The sequence below is a fragment of the Strigops habroptila genome, chromosome 2 (genome assembly GCF_004027225.2).
Source record: "Strigops habroptila isolate Jane chromosome 2, bStrHab1.2.pri, whole genome shotgun sequence".
Classification (NCBI taxonomy): domain Eukaryota; kingdom Metazoa; phylum Chordata; class Aves; order Psittaciformes; family Psittacidae; genus Strigops; species Strigops habroptila.
This window is the reverse complement of record NC_044278.2, coordinates 103497362-103524026: the sequence shown is the minus strand read 5'-3', so window position 1 is coordinate 103524026 and position 26665 is coordinate 103497362. Positions and strand designations below refer to the sequence as shown.

The following is a 26665-nucleotide window of genomic DNA, read 5'->3' as shown; positions in this document are numbered from 1 at the left end:
TAGATTGGCAATATTAAGATCATTTTATTTCAAGCTTTATGGATTTTCAAAACACGTACAAATAAAATGCTTATTACAAAATTCCATTTGCTAAAGTTTCTTCAGAAATATACATGAAGCACGATCCCAGCACATAGGTAAGTGACTTTTACAGAGAGCATTACATGGAGCAATAAATGCTAGCGAAACAGCCAGTCTTTCCAGATACATTACAATGAAAACAGTTTTCTTTCCCTTTGCCATATCCAACATTTGAATTTTATTGTTTCTAATAGCCAGGCCTGAAGTTACAATGTGTAAGTAAACTGACCATGGAAGTCAACAGGCACTCAGTAGCCCTGAAAGGGAGATTAAGCAGTATTTTTCAAGTTCACTAATTCAGGGGTAAAAATCCCTGAGACACAGAGAAACAACGAACTCATTTTCTTTGATGGAAAGATGTTTGTCAAGGATCATTGCCAACAGACAGCCATAAAGATAAACTGTAAGAGTGAAGAGTGACAGTAAGACAGAGCAAGGAAACCAACCTGTAATGCTTGGTAATGAGGAATGCTGTTGTGGGGCAGCATGGGACTTCACCAAGGCTGCCTAATTGCAAGAAAAGCATTCAGCAGAAATATGTGCAGAGATACAAAGCACAAGATATGTACATGCTAACCTGTCATTCAGAGGAGAAGCACTTTTATAGTGAGTCAAAAACTTTAATCCCACTTAATTATAAACACTATACAACTGACCTCTAAAGTTAAGATAGAAACAAGAACAAAATATTGCACCCCAATTTCCAAGTCACCACCAGGACATTTATTACTTGAAGTCAGTAGATTAAGAAACATAGATTCATATATATTTTCTGGCACTTGATGCCAATGCAGATTTGCTCAACCACAAGTGTTTAATAGACCAGGTCATTGAGTTTTGTGCGACCTGAAAACTGATCTCAGAGGCAGCATGCCTCTGACCTTACAACTCCAGTCCCCAAGCTGCTGCTGGACATCAAAACTGCTCTACTTTCCATGAGTCATACCCCAGCAGGGTCCTGTTCCTTGCTACATGCTGTGACAAGGGTCCCTGACTACATCCTTTTCCTTAAGCCTATTGCACATACAGAAGTTGCTCCATTGAATTATGATGCCATGCTGATTTTCAATGCTATTTAACATGTAGGCAGGTCAAGCTAGCTAGATCAAATACAAGCTCACCCACACTATTCACTAAGGCTGACCCAAGCCTTCAGAATGAAGATTCAGTACTTCCAGGCTTTTAAAACATCCAAAGCATTAAGAAGCCTGTTACAGCTGACAGATATCAAATACCACAATAAGCAGCACTTGGAGAAAAGTGTGGCATAAATAGTGAAAGCAAGTCAAAACAGACTTCAGCCTAATCTAAACATCTAATCCTAAAGGTTATTATAGGTTTCACGACCAGTATACTTAGCGTATGATCAGCTACAAGTTTAGAACCATTAGCAACTAAACAAGTTGTAAGAGCAACCTTTACATTCTGACCTAAAGATCTATAAATTACCACTGTGGAGGGATGATCTAGTTCAAAATCAGATTATCTTTAAACTAACTAGAAAGCAATTGCCATGCTTATGCAAGGCCCTTGCGCTAGCCACGCTTGCTCAGGACCAGGGCGAGACTCTAAAAAACACATGTTGATAGCATATGCCCTGTGCTATTTTAATATTGAATTTCTTTTTATTACTTATTACTCTTACTACTACTAAGAAGACAGTAGTTAAGCTGAGCTACCCCAGCCCCTCTTCAGCCCAGCTGTGTAACCAGCTATGTGCTTGGTTTACCAGAATGGGAGTAGCAAGTTCTCAGAGATTTGCTGATATGTTACCTCATCAAAAGGCCTTATGAGAACAGCAGCTACGCAGGAGGAACACATCACCTTTCCCAGCAAGGCATTCTCCAGTGTGCTTATTCTGGGGAAGACACATCAAACTGTTACAACAGTCTGATATGGTATAACTTTCCCTCTAAAAAGCCATTATATTGGGGCATTTGTTCCACATACGGATGTGCATTTTTACTGAGGGACTGCTATTCCAATTCTCTAAATGGACTCTCCAGACTTCAGGCTTTTGTGCTAGATTTAGGTCACCAGTAATTGGACATGTGTGAAAAATGCACAGGCTCAGTTCAGTGTTGCTTAGTTAATTTCTTAGTCTGTTGATTTGGCAGTTGTCCTACAAAACAGAACAGTTGGATATTTAAACTTGCATTGAAGAATACATTATGACAATAGCAAGCCTCCCAAAAAACAAGCCCAACTCTTCCCGTACTAGTGAAATAAATATTTTAAATTGCTGGGAGTACAAAGCAAAATGAGTTTTAGTTCCTCAAGTAAGACTATCAGCTTGATAAATTGAAAGGAATTATTTCTTTTCTATAGCATTCAGATTGGGAAAGAGATCAAGCACAGCACCAAACATAGAAACTCAAAGACTTTACACCAAGACCTTCTCAAGACAAAAAGCACTGAATTGACAGGTGCCAAAGTTGCGCAACTGATGGCGCAGAATCAACTACAGCAACTTCCTATCTGGGACATTATATTCCCAAGCAACTGGTGAGTGTAACCACACATTACTGCCACAGCAGAAAGAGTTCTGTGTGTTATTTGAGCTGTACCAGGCACCTTTCAGTATTGTAAGGGTTCTCAGAGCAGCACATCCATGAAGATGACAAACTGAAATAAGAATTAAATTTTATTCTGCTCCCAAGCAGCTTCTGCCACAGTTTTTTTTAGCCAGGTTCCTTGATGTTTTTTAAACCCTTCCTGAAGGACACAGAACAGCCCCACTGTGCTGAGTCCTAGCCATCCTGCCAAGGTTTCTGTTGGAGCTCACTTCTCTCTCATCTATTTACTTCACCACAGGTCCCACGTGCTTTAGGTACTTTGGCTTATGCCTGAACAGCAAGTAAGAAGAGACAGCTGCCTCTCTGCAGGAACTTTTCTCACTTGTGACGCTGGGGGTTGAGTTGGCAGAGCTATCGGGACTTTATTGGAAGGTTGATCTACAAAACAGCCTTATAAAACTCAATTCACATTAACTAGAGTAAAATATTTACTTTAGATCAGGAAGTATTGTATTTTTTGATGAAGAAACAGGTTCTTCAGATAGTTCTATAGGATTTTGAAGGGGGCCTAACATATCTTGATTTAAAATAAAAGGCATCCCAAGTCCTTTCGCCAAGAAATAAACTCTGCCAATAAAAAAGGCCTGAAGACTGAAATAAACTCACTTTAACAATACAGAAAGGGAACAGATCTTCTCTTCAAATGCCTTACATACAGGGGCACTCAGATGGCTGTTAAAGTAAAAACAACATACAACAATATTTGCAAAAAAGCTTAATATAATCTTTTGAGTCTATAAACAATAAATATGAAAAGTGTACATGGCACACCAGAGCAGCTAAATATTAAAACAAGTACAAATTGATAACTTACCTATATTATCAGCAGTAAACTTGTTTCACTACTGTGATACGATACAAGCTTAATATATCAGATGTTTTTCCAAAGGAAAACCACAGAACCAAGTTGATACAGAAAGTGAGGGAGAAGGTGAGACAACAAATAACAAGGCACAAAAACCTCTCTTGCTGCAACCCTGTAAGGCACCACTGTGCAAACGTGAAAGTATCAAAACCTGTAGTGGAGAATTCTAAATGTGTTCAAATGACTGGATAGTGTACTTTAAAGATGACACTATGCTCATATCTTTGGGAATAAAAATACCTAAAGCATTTATTTACACTTACAGGCTTTTAAAAAACAAATTAGTGAAAGGGGTGAATTAATAGTCAAATACAGGAGTCACAGTTAATTTCTCCCAGACAGCTTCACAAGTGCAACTTGATCAGGACCTATACTGGCCCTGTTAAGAGTCCTGGATCCAATATGGTGCAGAGGGAAATGCTGCTGTCAATTATGTCAAATTGTGTGTGCCACACCAGTAATTTTAACAAAACAGACTTCATGGATTAGGATGAGAATAAACTGATTCTCACTTGTAACAAAATATTACTTCAATCCAGACACAAAAAGTCACACCTAGGGATTGTAATACCCAAAGTTGTAATTTATACCTCTATTTAAGAGCTGGGCATCAGCATTTTTCTTTCCTATTCTGTTATCTGCTCAGCAAAAACATGCGACGAACTTCAGCAAAACCCTTTTCCCTTACTAGAAGCTTACAGGTAAGTTTAATTACGTACAAAGTCATTTTCCTCTTTTTCTTATGTCCCATGATCTCTACTGCATCTTGCTAGATGATTCTGTCCTCTCTCCAATTACATAAACACCTCTAGATTGCACTGAAATTAAATATTCACAGGTTGGACATTTTTGCAAGATGAGAACAGGGTTTCACTAATAACTAACATGAAAGATTTAGGAGGCACTCAGTTTTTCATAAGCTTCAGACACATGACTTCTTTTTTCACTTAGGAACAATGTCAGCACACTACACTTCCAAAACTTCTGCTTCCGTTCTTGCAACTTGAACTGCACAGCACATAATAAACAATCTGAATTAACCTGACTATTCAGTTATTGGCTAAGTTTTGTTTTCTTACATGATATGTTTTAATCTTCTTACTTTACGCTTAAATACCTTGCCACAAATCAAAACATTTAAGATCAGACAACCTGTAGCTTCAATGATGCTCAATCTACTGAGCTTCCAGAGAGGAAAGTCAGGCCAATCTATTACATTTTAAACAACAGAGGACATAGAAGGAAGAACAGTCTTGAGTGATAAGTTAACATTCATACAGCTATTTGCTGAAAGGCAGTGCCAGGTTAGGCAAGCTTCATTCCTTATATTCAGTCCTGTTTTAAGGAAATAATTTTAGCAAATACAATGTAAACAGAGCCAGGTAGACTGCAGTAGTAAAAGACAATATCATTGATCTGACAGGTTGAAGGCCAACTATTTATGACTTAAAATATACCATACTTTCCCATGGCACTTAATATGCTGAATGTTAGTACTGGGTGACATTAAACAAGGGTATACATACTCATGTCATACGCGATATATACATGTAGCTTCAGTTCCTAAAATAGAAAGTTCAAGTTTATTTGCCCAAATAAAATCAATTTGTGAAAGACCACCTGTGTTTTCCTATATTGAATAAAGTAATATTACTATTTTAATCAATTTAGTGCAAACTGACTTAAGTCCAAAGACATACCATTCCTAGATTTTTAGCTGCTACTTACCGAATGCCCTTATCTCTTAAAAAAAAAACTACACATTTTCTCCTTAAAAGAACAGCAAACATGTGACAACTAGCACGCTGTTCTAGCCTACGTTAACAAAACTTGCTAATATACAAATCATGTTTTGGTCATGCAGCAGACACCCATTCTCAAAATAATCCATCTCTTAATTCAGTCAGTCTAGAAGAGGAGCACGGTGCCGGATTTTAATTAGCAGGTCATTCTGGCCACTCCATACTCCAAGCTGACAACAGCAGGTTCAGCTTTTGAGAACTCTGACACAAATTCACTGTAGCGATTGTCTGCTGTGTTGCTGCCCTCTATAGTTCTTACAGCATCATTCACAGCGATCAGTGGCTGCTCCTTCTTGAAGCATGGAGGGGTCTTCAGTGCCACAGGTGCAGGATGAGTAGGCTGCTGATGTTCCTTCACAAGGACTGCATCTGGCTGAGCATTCCTCTGCTTTATTTTCTGAAATACAGAGAATAGTTACTAACAGTGACTGATATATTCTGCTTTGAAAGGAAGTGAATCCACTTTTTTTGCTGGCTAAATCAGCGTCTGCAGAACCCTGTGTTACATACCCCAGGTTAGATATGCAACAGTATTATTAAATGTTAGGCCACTGGATAACACATTTTTCCCCACAGTTTACAGCAGATACTGCAAGCACTGTATGCTTAACATTTGCAGCTAGGCAGAAGGCAGAAAGGTTGCCTGTCAATGTCCACAGAAAAGCAAAGGTTCTTCAAGGCTTGCCCCTTGTTTGCCTGTTATCAAGATGGGAATACTTTCTGGAGTACAGGCAGAGGAAGACAGGTTTGGTATTATTAGCAAGCAGGGAGCTGACAGTAGATCACAAGTCTCTTGAAGACAAAAAAGCAGTTTCACACCTAAGCCCTTACATCCTTCCTAATAAAACTTCTAAAAGACTTTTAGATCTGAGAAACGCCAATACAGTTTGTTCAAATGCAGGAATACATCAAAAGCTGAAAATTAGAAAGCAGCACTGGAGGAAAGGACCTACCCTGCAAGCACTGAGCAAAAGAAGAGGAAACATTTGGATTAAGGGTTTGGGGTTTTGTGGTGGGGCTTTTTTTGGGTTGGTGTGTTGTGTTTTGTTTTTTTTCCATTCAAGCAATCTCACCCAGTAACTTGAACTAGTTAACTGAACTGATTTTTTTGTTGATGTGTTTGTGCCACCCTATTAGAACTGAGACTAAGCCCGGAAGACTTCAGTGTCTCTTGGCATCAAATTTTTTGAACATTTTGAAACAGCAGTAGGAAAGTCTACATCAAGATTTCCAACAACAATTACATCTCTTCATCACTCAGGTGAGAAATGTGGGCTCAGGTGACGTTAACACGTTGGAACACAATTCTAGAAAATTCAGAACTGAGACTTCACTGTACATCTTGCTTATCCTTCAGCTTGCTTCATCTTGAGTTTTCATCTTGCTGCTTCAATTGTGTAGAAACTTTTAAATATACGATTAAGATTTGAAATATACGATTAAGATTTGAAACAGTTTAAAATGATCTACATTCATTACATTACAGTAGGATCAGTTTAATAAAATCCTTCGTCCTAGAAAATCTGTACTTTCCTCCTTCCACCCCCTCCCCAACATAACACACAGGAGTTGTGTTACCATTTCTAGCTACATAACAAAGTAAAACTCACAATTAGGAAACTTTTGTACTTCTTAAATTTGTATTTCTTAAGAAGTGTTATTGTGAAGTTTCAACACCTTAACTGACTGTAACAAAGTATCAATTAAAAGCCACTGGTTAAGTCATACTAACAGGAAACACACTGTTCAGTGCTTCCTGGTTTACGGTAGCACCTAGTAGAAGTCATTTTAGACATCTGATCTCTGTCTTCAAATAAGGATTACAATGTACATGTCCCATGATTATGGTGACCTAGAACAGCATGCACCTGCATATGATTTTAAAAGAAGGACAATACTTACTGCTTCCATTTTAGTAGCTATAATGGAAATAAAACATTTTCAGTCTCCTTGGTTTAGCAACAAAGCTGTAGCTATGACGGATACCTTGTTATTTAAGGTACGTTTCACAGAAGTTTAACTTACATTAAGCCACCTTCAATAATGCTCTGACAGCACAAGCACTTTTACATAATACGATTCCTCAGTAAATCAAAATAAATTGTGCTTAAGAGCAAAACACTGGCTGCATAGTCTGGCATTCAGCATAGAGGCATACAGTGAAAGTCAAAGTCAACACTACATAGAGTAAGTGCTCGGCCGTACAGCAGTGACATTCATGTGAAAGCTAGCATTATTACAGTGTGTAAGTGTGAATTTTAAGTCACAAGTACACCCGCTTATTTTTGTAATACTTACAGCTTCCAGTTCTTTAATGTCTTCCTCCAGTTGTTTATTTTGTTCACTCAAGTTCATTATAAGATTGAACACAGACTGCCTGGGATGCATACTTCGATCAAACTGATGGTACATATTTCTCCAAAACCTGCACAAAGCAGACCGATTTTACTATGCAGGATAAAGACAAAATTGAAGAAGAGATACTGTATGTAATTTAAACTTACTTAAAATTGAATGATACTGTATTAGGCTCCAAAAGAGTTAGTTCTGGAGAAAAGTCTGGATTATACAGAGGATTCCGATATTTCTTTTGTTCTTCCAGAAGGAATGGCCACAAGGAATACGTCTTCTCCTTTAATCTTAAAGCAAGGAAAGATCAAGGTCAAGACACCTACTGCAAGCAAAAAACAGAAGCTGTACAGCTCAGCATAATAAAATCAATCTTTTTAAAAAGTTTACCAGAAATACTTATAAATCTTGAATTAGAAACTTGTGGTAAAATCAATTTCTTCCTGGCCTATCCTAATGTTTGATAGAACTGTCAGTATTACTGTAATTATGTACTACTGCTTACGCTGTGCAAGTTTTGCAATAAATCCTTTAAAGTACAGTTTGAGACAAAGATGAACTGATGTAAACTTTACAGAAGTCTTCCAGCTGAAAGCATTAGGAGACATCCTATTAATAGTAACTCACAATAATTAGTCTTGAGCAGGCAAGAATTTTAACGTTACCTAGGAATAGACTGGGGGAGGGAATGAAGCGATACTTCTAAACTTAAGCTTACTTTTGGGTGGTGGAAGCAGAAGAAGCCTTAATCTGCATATGAAAAAATACACTTGGGATTTTTTTCCCAGAATTAGAAAGACCATCTTCAGTGTGCAACGGCATGAGAAGCACTGCTGTTCCCTAATGCAGATCAACATCATTTTCAGTACTGCCAATCCTGCCTCTATTTCTATTCAGAGCCTAAAATGAAAAATATTCACAGGAGTTCTTAGCTGCCAGAATAAACAAGATACATTACAATAACATCCGCTTACTTTAGTTCTTCTCGCTCTTTCTGACAGTTTCCGAGGAAGTTGCCAAACTGGCATGAATGGACATGCTCATGGATCTGAAGGAGGAAAGCTTCATTGTACTCAAAGGCTTGTGGAAACTGCTCAGTCAGATTCCATACGCTTTCTAAAAACTGCGTGAACACCGGCGAGATCTCTTTTGGATCACCATCCAACTGAGAACACCTGAAAGATTCCATAAACAGATTAAAAGCAGTTTAAGTTTAAAATCAAAAAAGTCTTAGTTGCACTTACTTTAAAAGTGACAGCATATTAATTTGACACTAGCTTTGGTTTGGATATTAAACACCTAACTTTGAGAACTGGGACGATTTTTGAATAGAAATAAGTTTATATTTAACCTTTTTTCTGACTTGTAAGTAATCACACAACTGTATTCAGTACAGAAGAGCAACATAAGACAGCTAAGCTCCTTTGTGCCTATTACTTCCATAGTCATATTTGGAGTACTCTAGCTAAAAGCAAATTAATAAGCAGTAAAGAGCAGCAAAGCTATTGTCATAGCTGATGATAGGCAGATCAAGAGAAAAACATTCAGGACTTCTAAAGGGAGGCATGACTTCATCACTAAAAGCAAGCATAAATGTAAACTTACTTTTAAAGATATCATCAGTATTTTATATTACCTAAACAGCTAGGATGTAGCTTTAGATTGGTTTTGCATATGTGCAGACCTAGCTGCAGTCATCAACAGCTGAGAGTAAGGCACCAGTAGCACTAGAAATATGTCTATAACATAAATCAATCATCCAGTAGGTACTTGAATAAATAACAATAGACAAAGTGCATTGTCTACTGAAAATAGCTTACTCATTGCAAGATTTCTAGCAACACGGCAGTAGTTTAACATTCACAATTTTTTTTTTTAATTTTTGTTCTTAATTAATCAATAAAAATACATTTTACAGTATTGGAAGAGTGAACTACCTGTCAGAGAACTTGTGCCCAAAAGAGATCCAGTCTTTCTCTATCAAGACCTAGAGGATAAAAAAACCAAACCAAACCAAACCAAAACAACAAAATCAAACAGTTAGTTCTAGTCAACACATGGAACTACCTATATGTACTTTCAGGACTTCCCAAAACACTGTATATTGCCACTGCAGAACACTGTTGATTTTCCTACTCTAAAATTCAGAATAATTATTCCAAAATTCTTCTTCCTCTCTACAGAAAGATGAAGAAATGTAGACTGCTTAAAGATTTTCTCTTCTCTGTTACTGAGGGAGCTGCCATTTTTAGATCTTAATACCACTGATTTGGGGATAAGTGACAAAAGCACAGAGGTGCTATAATTTAGTAGACGTACTATCTCACTTAAGCACTTTGGAATCCTTATGTCATAGATAAGGAGTTTCTTGGAGGCAAAAGGCAATCATTGCAACATTTTTGCAGAGTGCCTAAAGCAATACACTATTTGTATTTCAGTTTTCTTGATTTTAAAGAAATACTTCTTCCCAGTGGCAAAGTATTTCTAAAAGAAAGATTAATCAGTATACTGCAAATCCAAAAAAAGCATCAGTAGGTTTACACTGCTCCCTTTCTTACTCAAAGATTTTATTACATCCTTTATTTACCAAAGAACAAATCGACAATGCAAAAGCTTGCTTACCATGAATCCTTTGATTGTTCTATAATAGGAATCTAGTAAGAGAGCTCCAAGAGAACAAACTTGGGAAGTCCTATCCCAGCCATCTGAGCAGTGCACTAACACGCTTGCACTCTCAACCGCTATTGCCTGCAAGACACAGTTGTTTCTTAGTTAATGTTCTATTCCAGGCAGTAGTCAAAATTTAGTAAATAAATACAAAAGCTACATTTATCCCAAACTCACAGCACAGGCCATTTTATTTTACAAAATCAGAAGAATGTTTATTATGGGAAAAGGATTTGATACTATCAGAAAGCTAGGAATTTCTCTCCATGGAACTGTAGAAAAATCCTTATAAAGAAAAGAAATTCCACTACCATCTTTGCACAGGGTAACAAGAACATCTACAACAATTCCCAGTTCTCTTTCCACCCCTTATAAAACTAAGCTTATAAAGCCCCTGTGCAAAGCAGAGTAAGAAAGAAGTACACATTTCAGACTAAACAGGTCAAAAACCCCAGAACACCACACGTCGTTGAAGATACCCACTTGTTCATTACTATAATACACAAAAGTTAATGGCTAAGAAATACTTTTGAGGGTTGCCTTTAGGAGAATCATCCACTTCAAAATAACTCCTTGTTGTTTCACATAGTTTCACATTGTTTTTAAACAATCATCCCAGTTTTTTTTCACCCAGCACCCCGCAGGTCATGCCATTGGCTTCACAGGTGCCTGGCAAAGACTCTTTATGAGAAGAATCCCATTTCCTTGACAAATGAAGTCAATGTAGCCAGTTTGGCTTCTCTGCCATTAGTGTCCCAGGAGTTTTGTTTTTCAGGGTACACTAAATAACAGTTTGTTCCATCTACCTCCAAGCTGGCTACAACTTTCACAAATACCTAAAAGCACCAGAGAACATAAGAATCCCTTCATCTCCCAATAGGGTGACCAAACAGCATTAGAAAAAAAAATATCCCAAAACATCAGCTGGCACCAAGCATCTACCTCCAAAAAGGCCAGCTGCAGAATTTGACACTGTACAAATTACAATTTTACACTATACTTGCCTGGTGGCAAGTCAACTTCCTATCAAATAAAGCAGCAGCATGCGAGTTACCTTGACTAGGAAGACAGCAGCATCCAACACAGCTTTGATGTGACGCAGCCATCCAGAATTCTCCAGACCAGACAAGAAGTCGTTGACTGACAAACCCTTTGTGCCACTGACTGAAAGAAACCAAGAGTTAGAAAGATGTAAGCAGGTACAGCTACCTATAACCTGCAACGGAGAAAGAATAACCGTTGCGTGTTGTTTCTAATGTCCCATGTTGTAAGCCGATTAGCAATCTTCCAGGAAACCACCATTCAAATGGTTTTTAACAGAGGAGTACTACAAAGTGTTCTCCATCCAAAATTTGACTCTGTAGAACTACACTAACTATAAACGGCCAGAGTAAGATCTTTGAGTCTTTTTGACAAAGTAACATTTAAAGCAAATACACTGGTTAACCCCAACAGGGAGCTTTACCCTTGCCTCACCAAACGAGGTAAGGGTAAGGCAACAGAAATGCCAAAAGCCTACCAGAAATACTTAAAAATTACAACTACTAGTAGGAAGTAGCTGCATCCAGACAATATACGCGGTTCAGTGTAGTCAGACTGCCAGAGCTTCATCACTTTCTCCACTCTGCTGAGGAGAATAAGGCGAATGCACTACCAGGACATGGTGAAACTGAAAACCATCTGGATTGTCTACCTCCAGCTCTGACATACTACAATTCTGATTGATGTCTACCACTCTTTCTTAGCAAACTTTGAGCCTGTAACAATAATACCACTTGAGAGGGCAGGAAAGAACTCAAGCTAAAGGAAAGATGCCTTCCAGCATAGCAGCAAGAGGTGTAGAGGTAGACTGAAAGTTTCAAACATGGACACAATTCACAAATGAGAAAGATTATCTCGTTCTTACATGACACTGAGTAGCAACTCACACAGTTACATTACTGTCAAAACAAGACAAACTTCTGGCAATGATAAAAGAAATACTTGCTGGATAAAATAGCTTCAGCTATGTGTGATTCTAAAAGAAGATACCCAAGTTTGCCATCTACATCAATACCTGCCCCTGCCACAGTGGAAGCCTGCTTTCTACCAAGCTTAACAGTTGGACTTGATGATTTAAATGTCTTTTCCAACCAAAACGATTCTACAATTCTAAGGTAGTGGGCCCCAAATTAAAATAAAAAGGCTCTCTAGCCAAAAGTTATTAATGGGGATATTCATACAACAGCTGCAAAATGATCTTTTTCTCTGACTATGGGAGGAAATGCGTCAGCAGAGAAAGTAGAGAACAAAATTCACGAAGTCATTCTGCAATGCAGTTTCATGTTCAGTCAAATCCCCTGATCTAATGAAGGCTATGACCTCTTAAACCACTGCCTCCTGGACCTTTCCTGCATCTGCACTACATGGTTCTCAGCTTTCAGCCATAAAAGCTTTTGTATACTCCCCACTGCTCAGGAGAGTCATAGTGCCAGTTGCTGCTGAATGCTTTAACAAAGACAGGCTTCCAAACAAGCATTGCAGCACTTTTTCTAAAGCCCATAGATCTTTGTCATCTACAAAACTATCTAGCAAACCATAGCACAATGAGGTAACAAAACATCAAGAAACCCTAGGAGACAAGACCTAATTTTAAAGATTAGTCTGTAAATATCAGTAAAAGCAGCAAAAGCTATGCTAGTTTTCCCTAGTCTTTCAAAGAGTTAGCATCATTAGGCAAGAGTGCTGCTTCTGAAAGGTCTAGCACACGGAGGAAATCAGCTGAGAACTATTTGATCCATTCATATCCGATATAGCTCACACTCTCTCTACACCAGTGGTTCCATACACCTGTTCAACCACAACAGTACACAAACAGGTACACGACTCTATGGTAAACTAAAGATACTAAAAACATTCCAGTGTCTGTAAATTCAAATACCTGCCAGGAAGGGATTGCACAGATAAGGCAATGTCTATCCCTACGTTGTGTACCTTGTGGTTTAAAGCACAAGCTTTCAGCTAGAAAATAAACAGGCTTCCAGCCCTCAGTTTGCTTTCACCCAGTTACTGCTGTCAAAATCTGCTTTTGATCAGAATTGCCAGCTGGGTAGAAATATTTCACCCTCAGTATCTCCCCATTCTAGCTAGAATTCTATATTTTTATAAACCAAGGCAGAGATAAGAACGCGTATGTTGAGCCCAAAGAATTACTTTCTGTTGCTGTGAGTTAACAAAGACATTTTTATACTGCTTGATGGTGAAATAGAGAAATTACATTGACATTGTTTTGGCACTTACAATGCTGGGATTAAAAAAAAAAAAACCCAAAAAACCCACAACAAAACCAATACACGCATCTCCAGTCCCTTATGGTCCCTAAAAGATTAAAATGATTTATAGTACCTCTAAGATCTTTAGCTACTTCAAAATAACTGTAATTTAAGATAGTTTTGGCTATATGGATCCTGTCATAAAGACATGTGCCCTGCATGCATCTGAGACCCCAAACCTCAATGTTCCATTGCTTGGTTGTTCTTATACACACTACTAGCAATGTCTCATGCAGCAGTTCAAGAGGTGACTAGAACCTGCAGAGTGAAGCACAAGGGGTTGGAAGCTGAGGTTGTTTTTAACAAATGAAAAAACCCCAAACAACCTCATACAGACACTCTACACAACCCACAAACCCCACACCCCTCCTTAGTTAACACACTTCCATCATCAAAACATACGCGGCAGACCATAGCAGCTATTATCGAGCCTCTTCCTCAAATATTTCCTGCAGAAATCTTTTTTCTTGACATACACAAAACCTGTTTGCTTACCAAATTTCAATCTTTTCTGACATGTAGTACTGTATTTTTGAATATATAAAAACTGGACTTTTAATACCACAGCCACAAATTTAGTCTGTGTAAGGATTCTGCCACTACTGTTCACAGATGCCCATCAGGGGAGCTGAGTCATCATGTCCACACTGATACAATACGTATTCAGTGAAATAAACCCCAGCTGAACCAAAGAATAGACTGTAAATCCCCCTAGCACGCTCCACGGTGTAGCCCCATTACAAAATGATGTTGGGAAGGATTATGTCTTACATACTGCTTGTAAACGGAATCATTCAATTCTAAAGGCAAATCGGGCAGACAGACAAAGAGCCTAGGAGCAGGACACGTGCTGAAGAATAAATAACAGTAGTTTGTTATAAATAAAACTGAGGATGGTCGCAGTTACAAAGGCTCTTGAACTAACAGGGTCATTGGCATCACATTCCTGATTTGAGAACATTCAGTTCAGCACGTCCAGGGGAAGTTAGAAGTTAAAAAGACATCTTCCTCATTTTAAGCTATGAACCATTTTCATAGCATTTCCTTCCTGATCAGTCCACTGATGGCACATTTCTACAAGGGTATGAGAAGTAAATGATTGCATACCTCTGAATTTTAAGTGTTCTCCTTTGCCCCTAAGGATACTTCTACTTCTAGAGTGGCATTCAGCAAAATTCTAGTGAATTATAGAGACTGAAGTAGAACTGTGTTCATTTACCCCAAAACCTGATCTGAAGAACAACTACAGGTATTACTCCTGATTTTGTTTCAAATTGAGTTTAAATAAACCAGTCCTCCACAGAGGGGAAACCTAAAACATATTCTATCCTTAACAAATATCTTTCTGTAGCTTCCAGTAAGTACTGTTGGTGGGATGCTAAGACAAACGGAAGGAATAAAAAGTCTGAAGTTTAACTGTGTGTTGCACACGCTTCTTCATCAGCCATTATTACACAGGAACAGGCCTCTTTCAAGGAGTCAGTCAAGATTTATTAGCTAATTTTCTGGAACTGAAGATACTAGCAGCAGAATGAAGGATTATGCCAAACTTTCCCACAAGTCACTGTCACACTAGTCAGGTTCGCCCAAGACTTATGTGCCACTCACTTAATTTTCTACAAATTAACTCTATTCATTCGGCTTAAAGGTAAAGGTTTAAGGTATTTCATTACCACAGATCACAGCAAACTGGTACTACACAAAGCTGGAGTAAAATACAGAAATATCCATACAGTTTGGGTAAGCGATCATTAAAGGCTTGAGAAAAACATTTATCCTGTTTTCATACACACAGTTATAGCACAGTTAGAACATACCTTCCAGAAGTTTCTGTAAGCTGGATCTCATTACATGAATATTTTCAATGCCAACAAACTGGAACCTAATGTTAGAGTAGTTGTCTTCATTCTCATAGCCCTTCCCAGCAGCTCTGTTTGCCATTGCATTAAGCTTAAAAAGGCAAAAAAATAAATATTGAAAAACAGCACTTGAAACAAAAAAAATCTCAAATCAAGAAACAAAAATCATACAATTTCAATGGAATACACTGGGAAAAGAAACACACAAGAGCACATACGATAAGCAGATTCCAATGAATTAAGGGTTTGTGGCAACTCAACTAGGCAGCACTCAAGTGCAAGAAAGGCACAGTATATAAAAAGCAACAGTCAGTCTATATTTAGAGTTGACATATCCGAATAATGCATTTAATGATTTCCTATTCTCTCCTCTATATTTCCACCAGCAAAACTTTACTTATTTCTGAATATTTCCGAGCAACGACACTACAAAACAATTAACCTAAAAAGGAAAGACCCAGACCTAACCAAACATGTGCTTTCCAGGAATCCTAAAAACATCAATTTCAGGGGTAAGAAGCTAATAAATTGCTGCAGCTATAAAAATTACAATTATAAAAAACAACAGTTTCAGTCTGTCAGACTGATTTGCTGCTGAAAAATAAGCGCAGAGCCTACAGTGTAGGATTTTCACTTTACATACTTGTTTTCTAGATGTGTTCCTCCTGAATTCAGAGATTTGTGTGAAATGAATACTAATTTAAATGCAGATGGTTCTACAGAGTGAAAGTTACCCCACATTCCAACACGGGGCAACCCCCCCCCCCAGTATAATTCAGTTTAATTAGATAGTGATGAAGTATGGTGGTGAGGCACTAAAACAGGCTGTCCAGAAAAGCTGTGGCTGCCCCATCCCTGGCAGTGTTCAAGGCCAGGCTGGAAGGGGCTTGGAGCAACCTGGTCTAGTGGAAGGTGTCCCTGCCCACGGCAGGTGATTTGGAACTATATGATCATTAAGGTCCCTTTCAACCGAAACCATTCTGTGATTCTGTGATGACCTCAGAAGGCTACATACGAATTTCCCCTGTGTCTTCCTTAACTACATTTAACATATTTTTAAACACACCTCTCCAGAAGTTCACCATCATATTCAGTAAATTCTAGTGGAATCCTGAAAGGTCTTCAACTTCTTTAAGAAAGCAAGTAATTAAATGGCTGACTAGTGAGGCCTAACTTTACCTATCAAGAACATTTTTGCCCATGATTGAGTCCTATCTAACTAATTTTTTCAGAATTACACTGTATCCCTGTACTCTAATGTTCAGGAAGACAGGCAGGTCTGTAGAGCCTCAAGTAGGTACCTTTGGCCTGGTGTCCATGACATACATGTAGCGATTTGAAGGATTAGCTTTACTGATGGCTTGCAACATGTGTTCATCTTCCAGGCACCTGGCGCTGAAACCTGAGAGAGGTTGACTGCATCTGCAAATTGCAGCCTGCCATACAAAACAAAGATCAAATTAGCATCAGTTTTTATACCTGTAGTTGAAATGCTTTGCACCATTTTAAAAAGACACTGAAACAAGTTGTTTCATTTGGCAGGTAACAGCATTAAACTGAAAAAAGTTTAGGTGTTCTAACTTTTTTTAAACACATCGCTTGCAGACCTTCACACACAGTACCTACAACTTAAAAGGTTTATTAAAACTTTTTTTCAGGCTCATCTACATTGGCAAAGTACCAGTCTATATAGGCTTTCCCCAAGTATAAAAGTTCAAAAAGGTATAGGCCAGAGAAAATACACTTTATGAAAGCAAGCTGCTCTCTTGGTGTTAAATAAATCATGGGTTTACTACTGCAAGTACAATTTTATTATTGCAAGTACAATGTTATCTAATGTAATTTTCATCATATCATTTTCAATGATATATTGTATTTCATAAGGCATCAGGTGCATCTTACAACTAATCATTATCTTCAAAGGCACCCAGCAGCTTAGCACTCATCCCTCAAATTCTTCAACTCAACAGGGTGACAATACTCCTCTCCCTTCAAAGATAACCCCCTAGACAAGACAGGTAGATGCCGCTTCACTCTACCAAACCCTGCAAAATCTTATTTCTCACCCTCTAGCTCTTGCAAATTCCTCTTTAAAAAAACAGTTCTATTGTTTTGGTGTTTTGGGGTTTTTTGGGGTTTTTTTTTTGGGATGGCCTTTTTTTTGTTTTTGTTGTGGGGGTTTTTTTGGTGGGGGGAGGGAGGGAGTATTTGATCTAACAGATTTTATTCTTAATACATCAAGGAAGACAGATCACTTGACAAAAAGATCACTTAAAAGTTCTTCTGAAAAACTTTAAGAGATTCAGCTGATTACTTCAGGATTTCTTTTAAACTGGCTTAGCTTAATTCAGGAGCCTGTTAGACCCTACTAGTGTCAGCTGTATTTAAGGTTATCATGAGTTACACCATTCTCATACACGCCACTGTACTTACCTCCTTATCTACCCTGAACTACTGCCAAATATTGAGAAATACTTTTCAGCACATTTGCAGTAAGAGGAACACACACTATACCTCTTTATTTTTATGATAATATGACAACACTGGGAACCTTCCTTTGCTTCTGAACTTGGAACTACCAACAATTATGGGCTTGCTTGCAGTTCTGGGAACATAAAGTTCTCTAGGATAAGTTTCACAAATCTGAAAGAGACAGATACACAAACAGAATTTTATATACAAGGCACAAAGCCTATACTAGTTTTATTGTATCCAATTTGAGGGATGTTAGGTGAAATAAGACAAAGGATAAACACTAACATGTTTCTTTATATATACATAAATAGCTCAGAAGAGGAGACAAGCCATGGATAAAGTAGCACAAATTGGTACCTAAGTTATACAACTATACTAGCATTCACTTCTCAAGAATACCACTTCAGCAGAAATGCTACGACTTTGTTTCAAATAAAATACTGAAATTACGTCCCTCACTTTTAGTATTTGCAGACTATAAAGTAAAATGAAATCTAATCTGGGAATCAGCTGCATGACCACAGCCACTGTCCCCCACAGCCAACACTGCAAATGCTGAAGTAGAATCCTTCTTAAGAGGTAACAAAGCTGCAGAGCACCAGACTTTCTTCAAATAGGTGAGCATACTCTAGAAACAATCCCAAAGAATACATGCATCCTTGCACGCAGTCTCTCAAGGAGGCCTTGGAAAAAACTTCGATTAGAAAGTTTGAGACTGCACACTGATGAAGGAGTTAACTCTCCACCTGCAAGTTTCTGCTTATACTGCAAGCCAAGCGATTTCATAGTATTAGATTGTTTTCTACAGGACTAGAGTCCGAGGACAGAGCAGAAACAGATGCAGAGCAAAACACGTTTCCATTACAGCACTCACCTTATAATCACGATTTGCATCGGACAACTGCCAGTTTGCATTTGGCACTCCCATTCTCTTATATTCTTCTGCTAGATCAATAAGCTGCCAGCCTTTGACTTGCTCAGATTCATTTTGTTTCGGATTATAGGAGAAGGCATACAGTTCTTCATATTTTGCTAAAAGGTAAAGAATAAGACTATGTAATGAGTTGCCCCCAAAAAGGTCTGAGTGGAGAAAGGCAGCACAGTTGGCAAGCCTTGAGATTGTCCAAATTGCAGAGAAAGTTTCAGATTTCAAGGTTTTCAGAAGCAAGACTAAAAAAGGTACTTGACACTCTTGATATATTTATTCTGCAACTATTATATAGTTAATTGACACAATTATAGATACTTAGTAGGTTATGAAAGCTTTCTTCAGTATGCATGACCTATTTCAGCAGGGACATTTCTAAGTCCATACAGACAAAGCAGAGGTCACAAAAAGAAAACTGACAAAATTAAACAAGGCAAAGGGCAGAATTATTAGAAGTCTTCACAAGTATTTTATCTATGGAGCACACCAATTAAGAAACTATATGCATTTACAGTCACAATTTCAGGAATAACACTTGAAATGCAAAACAATACAGGAATCTCACATTCTCTTAGTGAACATCAGTGACCTAACAAGAGCCAGACAACATATCTTCTGAATTTATGTCGAAATGAATACTTAACCATTAAAATTCCCCTACATACCAAACCCATTTATTGACTTTTACATAATGCACATAAAAAAAAATAAATATTAAGAGCCACAGATTTACCGCCACCAGCTTGTTATTCAGGCATATACTGCAAAGTCTTTTACAGTTAGAAGTATTACCTGTTCTTGACAGCTGAAGCAAAGAGTTATAAATGTCATGACAATCTCTCTCCCTGGGAACGACAAAGTGAACTATCCTGAAGTTCTTACACTGTATAACGAGGGGGCAGCCAGAAGTAGTCAAGGGAAGTTTTTCCACCGCAGCGATGTGATGATGTAGTATCTGTGGCATACAACAACTCACAGTGTTAGCACACTGATGAAAAATGAGAACAGCATACATACTGTTTACAGGAGCAGATGTAAGACACATTAAGCAATGTTGAATATGGATTTTGACTGATTTTGTCGATCATTTAGTTATAAAAAGAAATAAATTTAGAAGAAGAAATCCAAGACTGGCATTTTGGTCAGGATATCATAATTTCTCAAAATATAATTATTTTATCGCCTCATGTTCTGAAGTGCTACCTAATGTTTGGAAAGAATAATAAACATCCTTCTAAACGCAAAAGGGAGAAGCTCCACTGTGGTTACTCTTCTGTAACTTTGCTAACTGACAAGCTTACATTTAATTAGGCAGGGTCCAAACAGGATATCTTTTTTTTTTTAAGGATCTACAGAAACGTGTTTCAGAATTTTCAGGCAAAATAAAACAAGTCAGGGAAAGCAACTCAAAGTATAAGATACAGAAGATGTTGAAGATTTTATAATGCCAGTATTTAACACCTACAGAATGAACAGGAGATAAGAAAAACATCTCTTATATTACCCATTGTGTTATGTAGACATGACAGTCTCTCAGCTAAATTTTGCCTTCCAACCACTTTACAGAAGACTATCAGTAATGGATATACAAAAGCCCTTGATAGATTTATCTTTGTGGCAAACCTACACAAGATTTCGGAAACTAACAGCTGTTCAATCATAGGAAGAAAGCCACAGATACATTACCTCAACTGAACAAGATGATCTTGTACAATTTTAATTACCTCACTGAAGCAATCATCTTCTCTTAAATATTGATCAGAATTAGATAGGAATCTGAAAACTATGCTGCCAAATATGCATTTGCAAAGAAACTGTATCTTGAAGACATTATCATAATTATACTTGGTACTTGCGTTATCATCACAGAAATGCAATACTCCAAATACATGTGCAATTTCCCCAAAATGAAACCTTTTAACATAGTGCACAGGGAGACACAAATAATGCTTCTGAATCATGTTCTCCTCAGTAACCCATTTTGCTTGAAAGGACACAATTTGCTTTGTATAAAATTGTACATTGCATCCAAGAACAAATCAGAGAACAATAACTTTTCTTGAAAGCACCCTGAGGCACCTAGTTGGATAACCAGGATACAGGATGAAGGGTAACCCAGAAAAATACACCTACAGAAAAAAAAAATAACCACACCCAGGGAAATGAGATTTCATCCTGAAGGATGACAGGCACTCATTTCGTCAGGTAGCTGAGCTACGGGGGACGCCAGAACTTGATGTCCACATGTGTACCATTAGCACATGAGCAGAGAAAGCTAATAGGAATTACTGTACTAGCCAACTTTGATGGTACAACATTGGTATAGGTCACCAAGAAGCTGCAGCCCTTCTGAATCATTTTATTCCAGAGATGATGACTTGGAAAGAAACTGCTGCTTGCCACTCAAAAAAGGACCGGGGATCTTCAATATTTTATAAAAGCCTAGCTCTTTTGATTTTGCTGTCTCATTTAACTTAGGCAGGATCTAAATACAAGGTAAATTAACACAGAAATATTAAACCTGATGCTTAAACTACCTATCAGTTTCCCATTCCCACCTCTGAATTGTGGTGCAAGTCAGTTATTTAAAGAAAACCATCACGCATTCACTCAGGAATACGAATGAAGGCTACGGAAGAAATTATAGCAGCTTGAGAAGTGAACATTTTCAACAACACCCAATTTCAACTGCAGCAGTGTCATGCAAGAGTACAATCTGTAAATCATTAACTTATTATGATACCATGAACAAGGGGAGTGTGGGGAATAATTTCAATGAACATTTCAGTAAACAAATTCAACCTTAGATCAGGAAAAACAAATGCAGCTGGAGAACCTCAGCTTCTGAGCTGCAAGCATTCATTATCCTTACCCATGTCTCTCTCTGGCTTGAATCTATGAATAACAGATGAGTTGCTGTAAGGTATAGAGTTCCCGTCAGTGACTTATTGCTCGTGCTAAACCTATCTAGTAATTTCACTTGCTCTACCTGTAAGAAAAGAAAAGGAGGGGGAGAGCAAAAGTTAATTTTGGGGTGTGTTTTTTTCCACAAAACAAAATCCTAACTGCAAAAAGGTCTGTCAGTAGAAAACAGTAGAAAGCATAACACAGCACACATACAACTATTCAGGCCAAACTATTAAGAACACAATAGTTGTCACATAAGCTTTGAGCAAAATGACTAGCTACAATATCCTGTTTCAGTACAAAAGTGAATAGTGAAGGCACAATGCTAGACTCAGAATACTAACTCCATATAAATAACTACTATGGTTATTTACTAGTAAAATAGACCAAGATATCAAGGGTTTTTTAAATAATTAAGAACATTCATAAGCTTTTAGACTCCTTCCCTGAACAGCAAACACACGCTAACAATTTCCTGTTACTGAGATGCCAGCACTGAATTAACAGCTCATCTCAAACATGCTTCATTGGCTCTCTGCAGACTCAAAGCCATAAAGCCAATGTCCTTCCTGACTCCGATTTTAGGTATCTATTGTCTTGTATATCATCCCCAACTTTAAAAATCTGGATCATTATAACCCTGCCTCAGTCAAAATAAAATTCTAATGGAATACTAATAATTTTAACAATCTCCTAGAAATTCAAGGACTGTGCTGGCATTTGAAGTGGAGTTTCAACCTTGAGTCTTGCAAGGGCAAATTTCTCCTCCTGGTATTCCATCAACATTGTTATCTCAATCCTATAGAAAACATTTCAAAAGAAAGTGATTTCTAGATAGGCTGCATTTTATCTGCTGCTTATAACTTCACAGGCTTCACAGTTTGCTTTATTTGAAGAAAACATTACATGATTCTCTGTGCGCAAAAACAGGAAAGGAACATGGCTTATCTCCACACATTCCTCTTTTTTGGCAGCACTGTGTCATTAATGCCCAGTTAAAGCTCTTTTGCTTGAGGCTTGCTGTTACTGACATTAAATGCATGACAGAACTCCAAAAAACTTCTACGCCAGCAAGACCAGCACTGAGATAAGGTGACTAGGACAGCTCACATATACTGTGCTGATGTTAAGCCTCTTTGAATTCACGTGTACAAACTTCTTTATCTGCTAAAAGCACATATGAGACACAAAATTGCCTTTTCAATTCAGGTATTTCTTACAATCTAGCAAGGCCTGATTTTGTGTCTGGAAGTTAGAAAAGCCACTTAATGCATACAAAACAATGGAGGAAACACAAACATCAACTTACAATACTCTAGGTTTCAGTTTAGAAAGCAAAAACAAATAATTGGAAACTACATGCATCAGTACCTCAAAATACATTATGCTGTAACCAGCAAGATTATATTGCTCGAATATAGAGTAGCATAAATCAGTACAGCACAGCCAAAACAGAGTTCTATTTTGGGCAGTTCTGCAGCAGTAACTGCTCAGGTACTTGTCACTGCACCTCCTCAGCAAATTGAGAAGTGCACAGGAATTGCTCCCGTTTTGTTCCAGTAACACAACCCAGAAAATCCTGGCATGTGAAGTTCCATTCTCCTCCATGTAACAAGGCAGCTATTCTGAAAGCTGTATTTCTGTGTTAGATAAGGACAGGCATCAGTGCTCCAGTTTTCTCTTACATAGGTGAAATCTTCAAGAATTCTTAAAGATCACCAAAATGTAATTCAGATTCAGCCTCCACAGATGACATGTTCATGTAAACCTAACCCAAGCCAGCTTTAACAGGTACTCAGCTGGACAAACACTTTCTTTCTTTTTAATTGTAAAGTTTGGCAAATCCTTAGTTACAGAAAAACATGTCATTCATCAGTTCTTCAGAGAATGTGTTCACAAGATCAAGAAACTGAAGACTGCTATTGAGTTTTAGCACATCTGTAAGCAAAAACATTTTTAGTCACAACTGACATCTGACAGCAGCTACCAATAATGAATTAGTGAGTTTCTAAACCAGTAAGAATTTGAACAGCTACCTCAATAATACAGAGCACTTACAGTGAATGAATCACTGAACAGTTTATTGTGATTAGGAGACCAAAGGCAAAAAACCCAAGAAAATGTTTCAATAGAGGAGAGAAGTTAGAACAGAAAAGAAGGCTGAAATTACACTTCTGAAGTCTTGCATTAAAAAAGCTAAAAGGTTAAACTAGAACAATTAATCCAAGACAAAACAATTACAGGATGTTATTCCAGGATTCTTTTACTAGACATTTGCTGAAATTAAAAAGCATTTTCCCTTACCCATCTAAGTCTCAGTCTTGCAAACATAAGTTTAGGATTTAGCAACCAAGGTAAGCAAAACTTTCCATCCTCAGTAGAAGACCCATCAGTATTTTAACTAAACCAGATTTGACTGAAGAAATTTGAGGTTTTTCTACCTTGCTTTGCTTTAAAGTATTTTTAAGAATACTTTAGTTTTAAAGCTTCATTGCAAAACCACAATATTCTTATTTGCAATTTCACCACCACATATTGTAAACTGGCTTTCATCATTTGTTGCTATTTAAGTATAAATTTCTCAGACAGAAGTGATTACTATTTTGACCTGACTTCTTTATTCAGCATAAATCTGTTGGACAGTCTAATTTCACAAGCAGCTAAACTCTATTTCAGAGAGCTGTGCTGACAGTTTCAAGACAATTCTAACTTCAACATTTCCAGCAAACTGAAGTTTGAGGAAGAATAAAACCTATTTCATCACATTCTCCAAGGGATGACAGCTTCCCTGGACAGCAGTTCATTTGTGCAAGACTGCACTGTTATTTCAAGCTTATTTCATTATTACTTTAATAAAACAAACAGAAAAAAAAAAACCTGCGAAGTGTTGTCAGATTAGAAAAAGTAGATGTGTCTAATAGCTGGAATGAGATCCAACTTGAACCTATACATGCACTGAAGTTTTAAGGCCCACAGTGCAGGTTGTACTGTAGTTTTCTTGCTTTCTATAACTGTAATGCTGGGAATTACTACCATCTAGCATACAGCTTTTTAATCCACCTGGATATTAAACAAACCAACAGATACAAAAAGCTAAGCAAGCATCACAATTATAACCAAAACCTCATGCTATTTCTAGCTATGGATTTGATACTTTTAGAATAATTTTTTTTTATGAATTGTAAAGATAATTGCTTCAAGCAATAAGTCTTGTATCTTATAAGTTGTATTCAGAGCTTGTTTCTCTCTCCTTACATTGCTACATGAAGTATTTTTTCCCCAGCAGGGGCCCAACAATGTGCAGAAACACAATGACCTACAGATGGGAAAAAGTCAGTGACCTGTACCTTTCTAGTCTCAATTTCAAGTTTTAAACTTAATCAGGTACTTGGATCATCAAAAGACTTTAGTTTTAGTCTAGTTTTATTTTGAAGTTAGCTATTGACTGCAACAATATTAAGTTCCCAAACAAGGAGTTTCAGGTTTACAAGTAAATAGGCTGATCAAGAAATCTTATCTCCGATCTGTGATCTTGGTGCAAGATTATTTCATCCAGTAATTTAGTTTACTGGATGTCACATGTCACTAAGAGCAGCTTCATCAGAGAGCTTCCTCCTTTTTCATATATAAACATGTGAATATATATGAAAAATAAAAACTAGCTACTCACATTTCATATAAAATTTACAAGGTATTAATGAAAAAAACCCAAAATCTTGTTCCTTTATATAATTATTGGTTAAAGGACAACTATTTAGAGCTGAAATATGACCACTCCTTTTCTCCACACACCTACAAATCTCACTGAAAGTCAAGACTGCCAGGTTAAGAGAACTAATAACTTGACAGTTTCCAGAGGCAGTCTTTTCAGCAGCCCTTGCAGTAAGGGCTGATGAGCAAGATAAGAAAGATACTGCTAGAAAAGTAATTCTGTAAAAGCTATGACATAAAAACTTAAAAATATTTACAAAAAGAACGACCCTTTTTACATCCTCAATATAGAGGAAAGACAAACTAAAAATAGAAAACAAAAAAAAAAAGCCCAGAAAAGTCTAACATGCCAACTGCAGCTTAGCTAATGTTTTTGAATAGCCTAACACATTGCACGCATACTGATAGCCTGCGTTCCTAACAACACACACCACAGCCTTTAAAAAGAAGAAAAAAAGAGAACAGCGTTGTTTTCACAGCCCATTTGCCTCCACAGCTAGAAAAAGCTGCACGGAACCGCATCCAGAGTACAAAAGCCAACTGCAGCCGTCTCCCAGCTGGCTGATGCTGCTCCCCACCCCGCACTACACCCCTGTTACACCAGGAGAATTTTTATCGCCTTCCCCTCATTATGGGCACGGCTCACTCCGCGGGGCCACCCCGGGGAGGCACGCACCGAGCCCCGCCCGGGACCTCTCACCCCTTCCAGCCCCGTGGCTCGGGGGAGTCTCACCGGGAGGAGCCCCAGAGAACAGTGCCCGACGCCCCGCGGCGGCAGCACCCCGGCACCGGCCGCCCCAAGGGTACCCCCTAAGCACGGGCCGCCACGGAGCCACTCGGGGGAAGATACCAGCTACAAAATGGAAGGCGAGGACAACAACGCCCTCGCCCACAGCCGACGGCGGCGGTGCCGGGGCTCGCCGAGCCGAGCAGGCCCCTCCCTACCCCACCGCTACCAACGCCACCGCTGCGGTACCGGCCGTGCCCGCAGCCGGCAGAGGGGAGCCGCGCCGGGGGTACCTTGGTGGTACGGATGTGCTCCATAGCGGCGCCGCTGCCCTGCAGCCGCCACCCGCCGCGGTACTGCCGGCCCGGGGCGGCCGTCACCTGGGAACGCTTCCGGAGCGGGGCGGG

The 26665-nt window shown here is 38.3% G+C and overlaps 1 protein-coding gene across 3 annotated transcripts; it reads right to left on the bottom strand.

Annotated features, from left to right (window-relative positions):
- Positions 1 to 26665, bottom strand: MTMR6 (myotubularin related protein 6). Of its 3 annotated transcripts, none has more exons than XM_030477763.1 (14): positions 26552 to 26664; positions 21786 to 21902; positions 19706 to 19868; positions 18860 to 19017; positions 18025 to 18153; positions 16812 to 16946; positions 15469 to 15601; positions 11395 to 11504; positions 10296 to 10421; positions 9611 to 9660; positions 8648 to 8848; positions 7829 to 7963; positions 7623 to 7749; positions 1 to 5721 (listed from the first exon to the last, which is right to left on the bottom strand). In XM_030477763.1, exons 1-14 carry the CDS (start codon positions 26573 to 26575, stop codon positions 5461 to 5463), a joined length of 1869 nt encoding a protein of 622 aa, XP_030333623.1. In that variant the 5' UTR covers positions 26576 to 26664; the 3' UTR covers positions 1 to 5460. The 3 variants fall into 3 exon arrangements, with proteins under 3 accessions (XP_030333623.1, XP_030333624.1, XP_030333625.1); XM_030477764.1 differs by lacking the exon at positions 26552 to 26664 and adding an exon at positions 23192 to 23289; XM_030477765.1 differs by lacking the exon at positions 18025 to 18153 and having other exon boundaries at positions 26552 to 26665.